General features: G+C 39.2%; 1 protein-coding gene across 1 annotated transcript in view; it reads left to right on the plus strand.

Annotated features, from left to right (window-relative positions):
* The window catches only part of LOC309960471 (5'-AMP-activated protein kinase catalytic subunit alpha-1), a gene marked incomplete at its 5' end in the record, with an annotated part of 46461 nt that extends 39843 nt beyond the window's left edge, over positions 1 to 6618 (plus strand). The window contains 3 exons of the mRNA XM_082837287.1: positions 588 to 1074; positions 1187 to 1313; positions 3728 to 6618. Of these exons, the coding sequence (XP_082693413.1) occupies positions 588 to 1074; positions 1187 to 1313; positions 3728 to 3972 (859 nt within the window). The 3' untranslated portion in view covers positions 3973 to 6618. The remainder of the gene's footprint in view (positions 1 to 587; positions 1075 to 1186; positions 1314 to 3727) is intronic.
* Between the last annotated feature and the right edge of the window lie 4219 nt (positions 6619 to 10837).

Here is a 10837-nt window from a genome sequence, read left to right on the forward strand (position 1 = left end):
TATATTTTGTCACTTAACATTATATCCAAAGAGTATTATAATGAATCCACAGACTAATTTTGTTCTCTTTCTGAGCTGGAAATAACATGGTCTTTGCCATTGCCATTTGTTCCAAAACTTTGAAGTGTAGACACTTTGTTTCTGGTTGCTCCAGCAGTGTTTTCTCCCTCTTAAAATCAGAGGAAGGCTGGAGAATTTCCCTTAACATATACAATGAAATGTGAGCCAGAAGAGGAAAATCTCAGTTTTAAAAAAATGATAGGGCTTCCCTGGTGGCGCAGTGGTTTAGAGTCCGCCTGCCGATGCAGGGGACACGGGTTCATGCCCCGGTCCGGGAAGATCCCACATGCCGTGGAGCGGCTGGGCCCGTGAGCTATGGCCGCTGAGCCTGCGCGTCCGGAGCCTGTGCTCCGCAACGGGAGAGGCCACAACAGTGAGAGGCCCGCGTACCGCAAAAAAAAAAAAAAATAATAATAATACAGTATGAGTATAAATATAAATGAATTCATATCCTAAATTCCCCCAAACTGTTACTTTCAGTCTCATCTCTCCTCGAAGTCCTTCTGACCCCTGCCATTTTCTCTCAGGGAACATGAATGGTTTAAACAGGACCTTCCAAAATATCTCTTTCCTGAGGATCCATCATATAGTTCAACCATGATTGATGATGAAGCCTTAAAAGAAGTATGTGAAAAATTTGAATGCTCAGAAGAGGAGGTTCTCAGCTGCCTTTATAACAGAAATCACCAGGACCCTTTGGCAGTTGCCTACCACCTCATAATAGACAACAGGAGAATAATGAATGAGGCCAAAGATTTTTACTTGGCAACAAGCCCACCAGATTCTTTTCTCGATGATCACCACTTGACCCGGCCCCATCCTGAAAGAGTACCATTCTTGGTTGCTGAAACACCAAGGGCACGCCATACCCTCGATGAATTAAATCCACAGAAATCCAAACACCAAGGTGTAAGGAAAGCAAAATGGCATTTGGGAATTAGAAGTCAAAGTCGACCAAATGATATCATGGCAGAAGTTTGTAGAGCAATTAAACAACTGGATTATGAATGGAAGGTAAGAAAGAAAGAGCATTCTGATTATTAGCACATTTGACAAACCTGTAGTCTATATAATGTTTTCTAGAAGAATTCCTTTTGACTTTGTTTTTCTCCATACCATATGCTAGGTTGTAAACCCATATTATTTGCGTGTTCGAAGGAAGAATCCTGTGACAAGTACATTCTCCAAAATGAGTCTACAGTTATACCAAGTGGACAGTAGAACATACTTATTGGATTTCCGTAGTATTGATGGTATGTACGTCACACAGAACAACATAGATGACATATTAGACCTTTTTACCTAATTTGGCATTTTAGTAAATCTTTGATTCTTTTGAAGCTTCTTGAATTGTTCCTAGTAATTCAATAGCAAAAGAACATAGAATATAAGATTTTGTGCCTTTGTTGACGTGAACATTTGTGTATCTTGTGAATAGTTTATTGTCCTTTTAAGATTATCTTCTAAAATCCTTAAAGCCTGATACAGCCTGATCCTAAAGTGATAGTTTCTTCTACATTTCTGTTTTTTGTAGTTCATTTTGGTAAGATAAAATATTTTATTTAGAATAAATGTTGACTTCTAGTAAATGGTGCAAAATCATACCATGGTTTGAAATGTACATTCATTCAGGTCTCCCATGCATATACACTCTTTTTTTTTTTTTTTTTTGCGGTACGCGGGCCTCTCACTTCTGCAGCCTCTCCTGTCGCAGGCTCAGCGGCCATGGCCCATGGACCTAGCTGCTCCGTGGCATGTGGGATTTTCCCGGACAGGGGCACGAACCCGTGTCCCCTGCATCGGCAGGCGGACTCTCAACCACTGTGCCACCAGGGAAGCCCCGACTCTTAAAACTAATTTACCTTATCTACTAAAAAGCCTGATGGAACACATTTGACTCATAATTCAAATAAATATCAATAATAATTCTACCCCAGCATTATGAAAGGCTATAGCTCTGTGTGTGTGTGTGTGTGTGTGTGTATGTACATATATATATATATATACACACACACATATATATATATATATATATATATATATATATATATAAATGTTCTCTCACAAACAGAACCTTTTTTAAAAAAATAATTATTTTGGGCTGTGTTGGGTCTTCGTTGCTGCGCACGGGCTTTCTCTAGCTGCAGCAAGCAGGGGCTACTCTTTATTGTGGTGCGCGGGATTCTCACTGCGGTGGCTTCTCTTGTTGCGGAGCGCGGGCTCTAGGAGTGCCGGCTTCAGTAGTTGTGGCACATGGGCTCAGTAGCTGTGGCTCGCGGGCTCTAGAGCACAGGCTCAGTAGTTTTGGCACACGGGCTCAGTAGTTGTGGCTCGTGGGCTCTAGATAGCAGGCTCAGTAGTTGTGGCGCACGGGCTTAGTTGCTCCGCAGCATGTGGGATCTTCCAGACCAGGGCCTGAACCTGTGTCCCCTGCATTGGCAGGTGGGTTCTCAACCACTGCGCCACCAGGAAAGCCCCCCAGAACCTTTAATTAAGTAGAAGTTTATGGCAATTCTTCATTGGCCAAATCAATTGAATTAAGATATGTTGCCACTTTTGTTCATTTAAGATTATATGGAATTATTAGATGAGATTTACCTGTGAATTTTTTGTCTTCTTCGTAAACTCAAAGATAGTACCTACATAGTATCAGAAAGACACAGTTTTGAGCTATGATATGTTGGCTAAACCTGTTTGTCTATGTCTAGATGGTATTTTTCTTCTAACACTTACTAACGCAGTCTGAGATACAGAATGGGTTTTATTTTTTTCCGTTGTATTTGGATTAAATTCATGAACCTTGGGGCTTCCCTGGTGGCGCAGCGGTTCAGAGTCCGCCTGCCGATGCAGGGGACAGGGGTTCGTGCTCTGGTCCGGGAGGATCCCACATGCCACGGAGCGGCTGGGCCGGTGAGCCATGGCCGCTGAGCCTGCGCGTCCGGAGCCCGTGCTCTGCAATGGGAGAGGCCCCAACAGTGAAAGGCCAGCGTACTGCAAAAAAAAAAAAAAAAAAATCATGAATCTTAGGTTTATTAGTACCTGGGTTTACCAATTGAACGGACATTTACTGTTTTTATATTGTGTTCCCAACTTAGGTTTTCCTTGATTTTTGTTCATTGGAATTGTTCTTTTATAAGATCTTAAATCAAATATGAAGACAAAGTGGGAGAATGAAGAGCACCAAGATGAGAGTTAGGAGACTTGGGTTCTAGATTTACCTCTCTGTTCATTTGTCACTTAACTCTTAAGGGGTTTATGTTTTCTTATCAATAAAACGAGGAGTTAAATGAGATGATTTCCAGGGTTGAAATTTTAAGTGCATTTATTCTATGATTTTAATATAGAAAGATTGACTTTTATTGCTAGGGAATGATGTTTATTAAGCCTCATTATTAGTTTATTGGGCTCTTTTAATCCTGGATTGCAAGACTGATGAGTAGCCAAATATGTACCCTATCTTAATAAGTCATTAGGGGAATACATTGCTGTGTGTAAAAAAGGCAAGTGGCATAATACAGATTCATTGCTTCTATTTTAGGAGGTATTCAAAGTAAACATGCTCTTGATAGCTGGTCAGTGATCTCACTAAAAGAAGCAAATTAAATACTATTAAAATTTTCGGGAGGGTGTCATGGATTATAATAAATTGAATTTTCTTTTTACCCAGATGAAATTACTGAAGCCAAATCAGGGACTGCTACTCCACAGAGATCGGGCTCAGTTAGCAACTATCGAGCTTGCCAAAGGAATGATTCAGATGCTGAGGCTCAAGGAAAATCCTCAGAAGCTTCTCTTACCTCATCTGTAACGTCACTTGACTCTTCTCCTGTTGACTTAACTCCAAGACCTGGAAGTCACACAATAGAATTTTTTGAGATGTGTGCAAATCTAATTAAAATTCTTGCACAGTAAACCTAAAACTTTGCTTATTTCTTTGATAGCAATAAGCATGCATAATAAATCATAGCCAAATGCTTCCATTTATAATCAAGTTATACATAATTATAACTGAGGGTTGGCCTTTCGGAATGCAGTTTGCACAGGGACTGGAACATGATTAATAGTTAAAAGCATAATGTGCAGAAATGAATTACGATAATTTTGTTCATTGTTCAGTAGGCATATAGAATAATATAATATACACAATGAATTATAGATCTCTCAGGCTCACTTGATTTTTGGCTATTTTATATTTAGTGTATACAGGGCTTTGTCAAATATTAATTTACCATAAAGGCCTTCATATATTAATTACGTGTTGATGTGTTATATATTTGCTTCATAAATTTATTCAATAAATATTTGCCTAGAATCCCCAGAGAACTTTATAGGTGATTTTGTTTTCTGGGCTCCTTAAATAGCAAGTATCTTCAACAGTAGGGACAGCCTGGATGATTCTTCCATATCCCCTCCTTAATATTCTTATTCTGTAGTATATGGTAAGTCACCTTAAAGATATTGGACACATTTAAATTTTTTTCTTTCATTTGTTAAGTCCAAAAACACACAGAACTTATATATTCAGATACTCTAGGCACTAAGTTTAATTTTACAATTTGTCCCACTATATTCTGTACATAAATTGCTCTTTTTGTCACAAGAGCTGTGTTGCATATACTGTAAATAAATCATGCTGGTTTTGCCAATATCACAAAGTCCTCTGCTCATCATGTCAGTCAGTATTAAATGTATGCAAAAATTTCTAGTCATTCAATCATGTATCTTTTAAATTGATTCAGTGCATAGAACATGTCTTGCAAACTATTTAAATGCTCAGATATGACTTTTTTTCCCTAGACTTCATTATGGACATTTTTTAAAAGAAAAGTTGAAAGGCTGTAAGGTGATCACATGTGTATCTACCACTTAGATTCAACATTTGTTAACATTTTGCCATATATGCTTTATCTATATCTGTATATAGATACAGTTATATATGTGTGTGTGTGTGTGTGTGTATATATGCTTTTTTCCCCTGAACCATTTGGATTTTGCAGATATATTCATCACCCCTCAACACTTAAAGCATCTCCTAAAAAAATGATGACATTCTCCTAAAAAAACCCGTAATACCATTAAAAATTAGTAATTCTCTAATGCCATCTAATCATGCATATTTAGATTTCCCCTGTTGTACTACAAATTTATTTCAAACCAGGCTCCAATTAAAGTTTATACATTGCATTTGGTGTCTCCTTCATCAGCTATTACTTTATTATTGTTTTGATAAAATATGGAACAGATCAGTTAGTTCTTCTAAATAGTAACATTTGCTTTGGATTTTAATTACTTTTTTAAAAGTAGCATTATGGAAACTGCCTAAAGTTGCTTAATCTTCCTAAGAACTCTGATTTATATTTTCTTTCTCTTGCTCTTAGTATAATGCATTACATAATAGGTGTAAGAAAAAAATTTAGTCACCTCAGATAAAATTCGTATCATGTGTATGGTAATAAAAAATTACTGTGTCACCCATAATTGCCTTATACTATATTTTAACTTCAAGAAGAATTTTTTGGTGTTATTTTTCCATTGCAATGGAACTATCTTTTTTTCTCTTTTAAGACTCTTTGTATTGTAGTATTGTTTTTGGCACCTCTGTAACCAGATGATAATGTACTCAAATGTCATGATAGCTTGCATAGTTACTGTAGTTGTAGATTTGGCTCCAGTACCCCTAGAAACATGCACTGAATTCAAAAGAAAAACCTTGCTTCCTTTTGTCCAGGGCTTATTCTATTCAACTTAGAATCTGAAAGCTGTATAAAATTATAGGAGTTCCATTTAAATATAAGTTCAAACTGTATTTATAACTTGTATGTGGCCCTCTGTTTTGAGGATATTGACTTCATGTAGGCTCTAAATGCAGCATTATGTTCCTAATGTTAAGAACAGAAGACTGTATTTTTAAAGCTACAGATTTGTATATAGAACTAAGACATCGTTGTAATGTCTCTATAACCTGTTGTGGGGAGCAGGGAAAAAAGAGGAACCAATTAAATAGGACCTTCTAAAAATTGTTAATTTTGTAAACTGCTTCTTTTAAGTTATTGTGGTTCCTTTTAGTTACTGAGTTTTATTTTGAAGATATTTAAATATTGCACTTGTACAAATAGTATAATAAATGCACAGACTATTGCAGTAAATTCTTTTTTTAAGCTGGGATATTTGAAATGACAACTTTTGGTTGAGTATGTCAAGGTTGCATCAGAATTTTCAGAAATTTACTGTGGTTTGCAAATTCTTACTAATTGAAGATGTAAGGGAGTCAATGCAAATGATTTTTAATCTTTTTTTATTATCTTTTCAGCAATTTATATTTTTTGTGATTTTATGCAACCATATTTTTACTTTGTCTTGACAACTGAAAGATGTATAAGGTTTTTGCCAGAAATGTACTGTATACATAGTTTTAAATATAACAGATTTTACTGATATGTAAAATTTTTGCCATTAAAATAAATGATTTCTCACTGAGAGGAACTTTTCTACCAGGTTGGGGGATATGGGAGCTTAATATATCATATCTAATTTAAAATAATTTCACTGAAATAAACTCCATTGCTTTTACTTTATATTTTTTCTTTGGATGGTTCTGTAGTTTTTCAGAGTTTTAAATGATTTTGTACAAAAAGTCCTGCCCTCTCACCCTGCCCCCCCCCCCCCTACTTTTTGACCTTGTAGTGATACCATTCACACTGAATTAATGACTGGTGGACTATGGGTGGATGTAGAACTCCATGAACCTTTGGAATGAAAGAAAAAAAATGTATTTAAATCTTTTCCCTTTAACTCCTTCCATCTCCCCCATCCACAACAGAAATCATATTTTCTTCGTGAGTTCTCTTCACTAGATGAATGAAAGTCCACATAAAACATAATTATAAATTGGTAGTATGGTAGAAATCAATCTTTGTGGTACAATATTTCTGAGACTTGTTCATGTATGTCTTGACCAGAGTATATTTAAGGATACAATTTCAAATACTTTGATTTGGAAAACGGATAATAAAGAAAAACATCATTTTTCATCGACTTACAATGTGCTTAACTTTTTTAACTTCTGGGAAAACTACATGGAAAAAAAAAAGGCACTTGTTATGGCTGACCATCTGTGCACTTTTTAAACAATGTGCCTAAAGTATAGTGCTTGAACAGATTTTAGCACTTAAACGTGGTGATTTTTGTCTCATCTAAATTAGTGAGTTTTTGTTTCATCTAAAAATTAACCACCTGAACAAAATATTAAGTTATATACAATAAAAATCAGAGCAATTATCTTTGGCTGCTAACATTAGATTTGGTTAGAATTCCGCTCCTGTTAGAATTCAGTCAGTATGAAATCTTATACGGCGTTGTTGGCAGGGCTTGTGTTAGATTGCTGACATTCTGAATCCTTAAAATAGCTTGATAATTTTAACAGAACACAGTACTAGACTGTTATGAACAGCACATAGATTGTTCTTTTAGGGAACTTAATTACTCTTAAGTAACCTGACTGAACAAAATTGTACAAGAAATTCTCTTGTCTGAAAAATAGTTATTGAACTGTTCTATTTATTGTAAACAAATGGGCTGTTCTATTTATTGTGGATGACAATAAACGTTAACTATGACAAATGTAGAGGATTTCTAGCAACTTGTTAGATGATCATGTTGTCTATACAGACAGCATGGGAAATTATTAAATATATAAATAGATGCATTATGATCACAGACCAAAGTAAGTAGGAAAGTGGTGGGTGAAGTGTGAAAACTTAGTGTTGGAGGTCGCCTTTACTAGGGTAGAGTGGATCAAGATTAAGTTATTTGAGAGATTTAGGAAAGACTCCTTTTAGAAAGGGGTACGGCTTCGAGCACCGTTTAATTATTTTACTCTGCAAACTATATCCCCTCATAAGGCAACTATGAACCAAGCACTATGAATGTGACCATAAGGCATAAATCCTGCTCTGAATGCCTTGTTAGGGAGATATATATTTTTTAAAGAGTTTTATAGAGGTATAACATATACAGAAAAGTGCACAAATCATAAAATATTTGGCTTGATGTATTTTCAGTGTTTTAGGTTTGCAATGAACATGGCCATGTAAACCTCTAACCCAGATGAAGTAACATTGCCACCACCTTAGTAGTGTCTTTTTTATTAATATCAGAAGTGATATAATATCAGAAGTGGTATACTATCACTTCTGCCCTATCCTACAGGCCACACAGAACAATCCTGGTATGATGTAGGAAGGAACTACACAAGAGTATGAATGCCAGGATTAGAGATCACAGGTGGCTATCTTGGAGGTTGGCTACCATAATTGCGTATTGCTCGTTTTGAAAAAACTGGTTCACTTCCACAGTTCTTACCGATGTTGAAACATTTAATCCAACAATATAAATAAAAATCGGATCTGATACCACCACTGATCTCACTGGAAAAATCTGAAAGTACTGTGAAGCTGGCAAGCTCACTGTGGCAAATACATGTTTTCCAGAATGATGATTTTTGCTTAAATTCTTGAATTTTATCATTGGTAACTGTCGATTGTTTTCCTCGATGTAACAGGCTCCCTTTGTTCATTTTCACGAAAAGGCCTGTCAGACCCAAGCCTGAAAACCAGCAGGGGTGTCAGCCCTTCTAAGTAAAAATTGTATTCCACAAAAAAAGCATCTACTTCAGTTTATAAAGCAATTTCACGAGTGCTTTTATCTTGAGACATCATACTTCAATATACAGCAAAAGTACTTTGTACCTCCCATTTTTGTCACACAATATTAAAAAAAAATGTGTGTACTCAAGGGTCATTTTAATAAAATAATTTTTACTGCTTCTTCAAGGACATTGAGGGACTGCCTCTTCTTTTTCTTACAATGAGTGTGTACAGTGGTGGAGAATACAATGACTACTAGTACAGCTTGGTAGCATTGCCCTGATTCGGGCTGAGGTGCCAGTGGTTTTAGCCACCATTGCTTTTGCACTCTAAGCGCAAATGTCAACATTGTGAAAAAGGTAAATGACGTCTTCATGTTAGTATGAAAATAGGGATAGTTTTGACTTTAAAAGGATCTTGACGACCCTCAGGTCTGAGGATCACCTTTGGAGAATCCTTGCTTCCTATCAGTGGTTCTCAATGGGGTAGGGGTGAGGGGGGGGTCCATCTTTTCCCCAGGTACATTTTCTCATGTCTGGAGACATTTTTGCTTGTCACAGCTGGTGGGGTGGGAGTGGATGCTAATGGCATCCAGTGGGTAGAGCCCAGGGATGCCGCTAAACACTCTGCCCTGCACAGGAGAGGCCCCCTTCTCCCAACAAAGAATCATCCCGTTGGAAAAGCTACAGCCTTGAGGTTGAGAAAACTGGTCTACAAAAATGATCCACAGCGACATTAAGAAATCAAAACGATCTTAATTTTTCAATTTCCTAAACACTTCCCCGTATTACATGTCCCCACTTTTTAAAAATTTTCAAGACAGCTACTTTCGGGCCATAATTTTTTCTTCTTTAGAGAAACTGAGTCCAACTTTTTGCAGGTTTTTTTCCCCAACGGTTGAGCCACGGCCGTACCCTTTTTCAGTCGGGTTTGCCTCTGTCTTCAGCGTCTGGACGACCTCATCAACTAGGTTGTAAACTCCTTTAGGGAGAGTCGTGAGTCAATGCTCTGGATTCCCCCCAAATCGTTTTCCCGGGCCTCTTCTCCTTTACCTGCTGACTGGATGGACCTCGTGGTACCGCCGGGGCTGTCCTCTCCGCGCGCACTCAGCCGGCGCAGCCGTAGCTTCCCGCGCTTCCGAGTTGTGGGCGCCCACGCGCCGACGCTCTCGTCTGCCGCTAGAGGGCGCGCCTTGCCCGGGCGGCCCGGACTACCAGCCTCGGAGGGTAATAATGGGGTGGGGGCGGCCGCAGTGACTTCTGGGATTTGTGGTCCCGGGGAAAGGATTGCGGAAGAGAAAAGCGCTGAGTCGCCTCTTCCCTGCCAGCTTCTCCGGACTGTTCGCACGCCCCATATCGGGCAACGCCCTATCTTGGGACACCCTGCACCTACGGCAAGCAGGCAGGAGGTCAGGCGCGGTAATTTCCGTTTCCGGTGGGCAAAGGGCAAGCGGAATGTAAACACGGGACCCGGGGAGTGGTCATCAGGTAACAGGGGTTACGGGTCTGTGGTGGAAGCGGGAGGAAGTTGAGGAAAGCGAGGCTGGTGGGTCTTGGGGTAACGGGAGAAAGGAGCTTCAGAAGTCGGAGTTGAGGCCCACCGCGGGTGTGGCAGAGCCTGGACGCTACGGTTGGTCACTAGGGACCAGCAAGTCTGGGGATCGGGCCCTCCCTGGCACCCGCGCCCGGGGCGGATTAGGCGGGCGGTGCGGCTTTGACCCGTCCTGAACGGCGGGAGGAGCGGAAGCGAGCTGGCTTTGCCCCCAGCGTGGCAGGGGCCCGCGGCCGCGGGCGGGGCTGTGAACTCGCGGGTGACGTCCTGAGCAGTCTTTATGAACTTCGGTCTTCTTTACTGTTGTGCAAAATGAGGGGAAATCGTTAATGCTGTTTTCTCCTGTGCGGTAACATTTTCGGGTAAATCGGTTCTTGAATTCCTCACCTCTGACTACATCCCTATACCCGGAAGGATGCTGTTTTCATTACCTGTTTGTGTTCATTAGGTTTCTCGTCTTGGGTGCTGCATTTTACGTCTCAGTGAAGAGAAGCATTCTCTAGCTTGTGGCAGGGTATAATGTCTGTATTATTAGTTCCCACACTTCTTGGTCCCTCACATTGCCAACTTGGAAACTTGAA

The sequence above is a fragment of the Leucopleurus acutus genome (genome assembly GCF_964270905.1).
Source record: "Leucopleurus acutus genome assembly, chromosome: 3".
Lineage (NCBI taxonomy): Eukaryota > Metazoa > Chordata > Mammalia > Artiodactyla > Delphinidae > Leucopleurus > Leucopleurus acutus.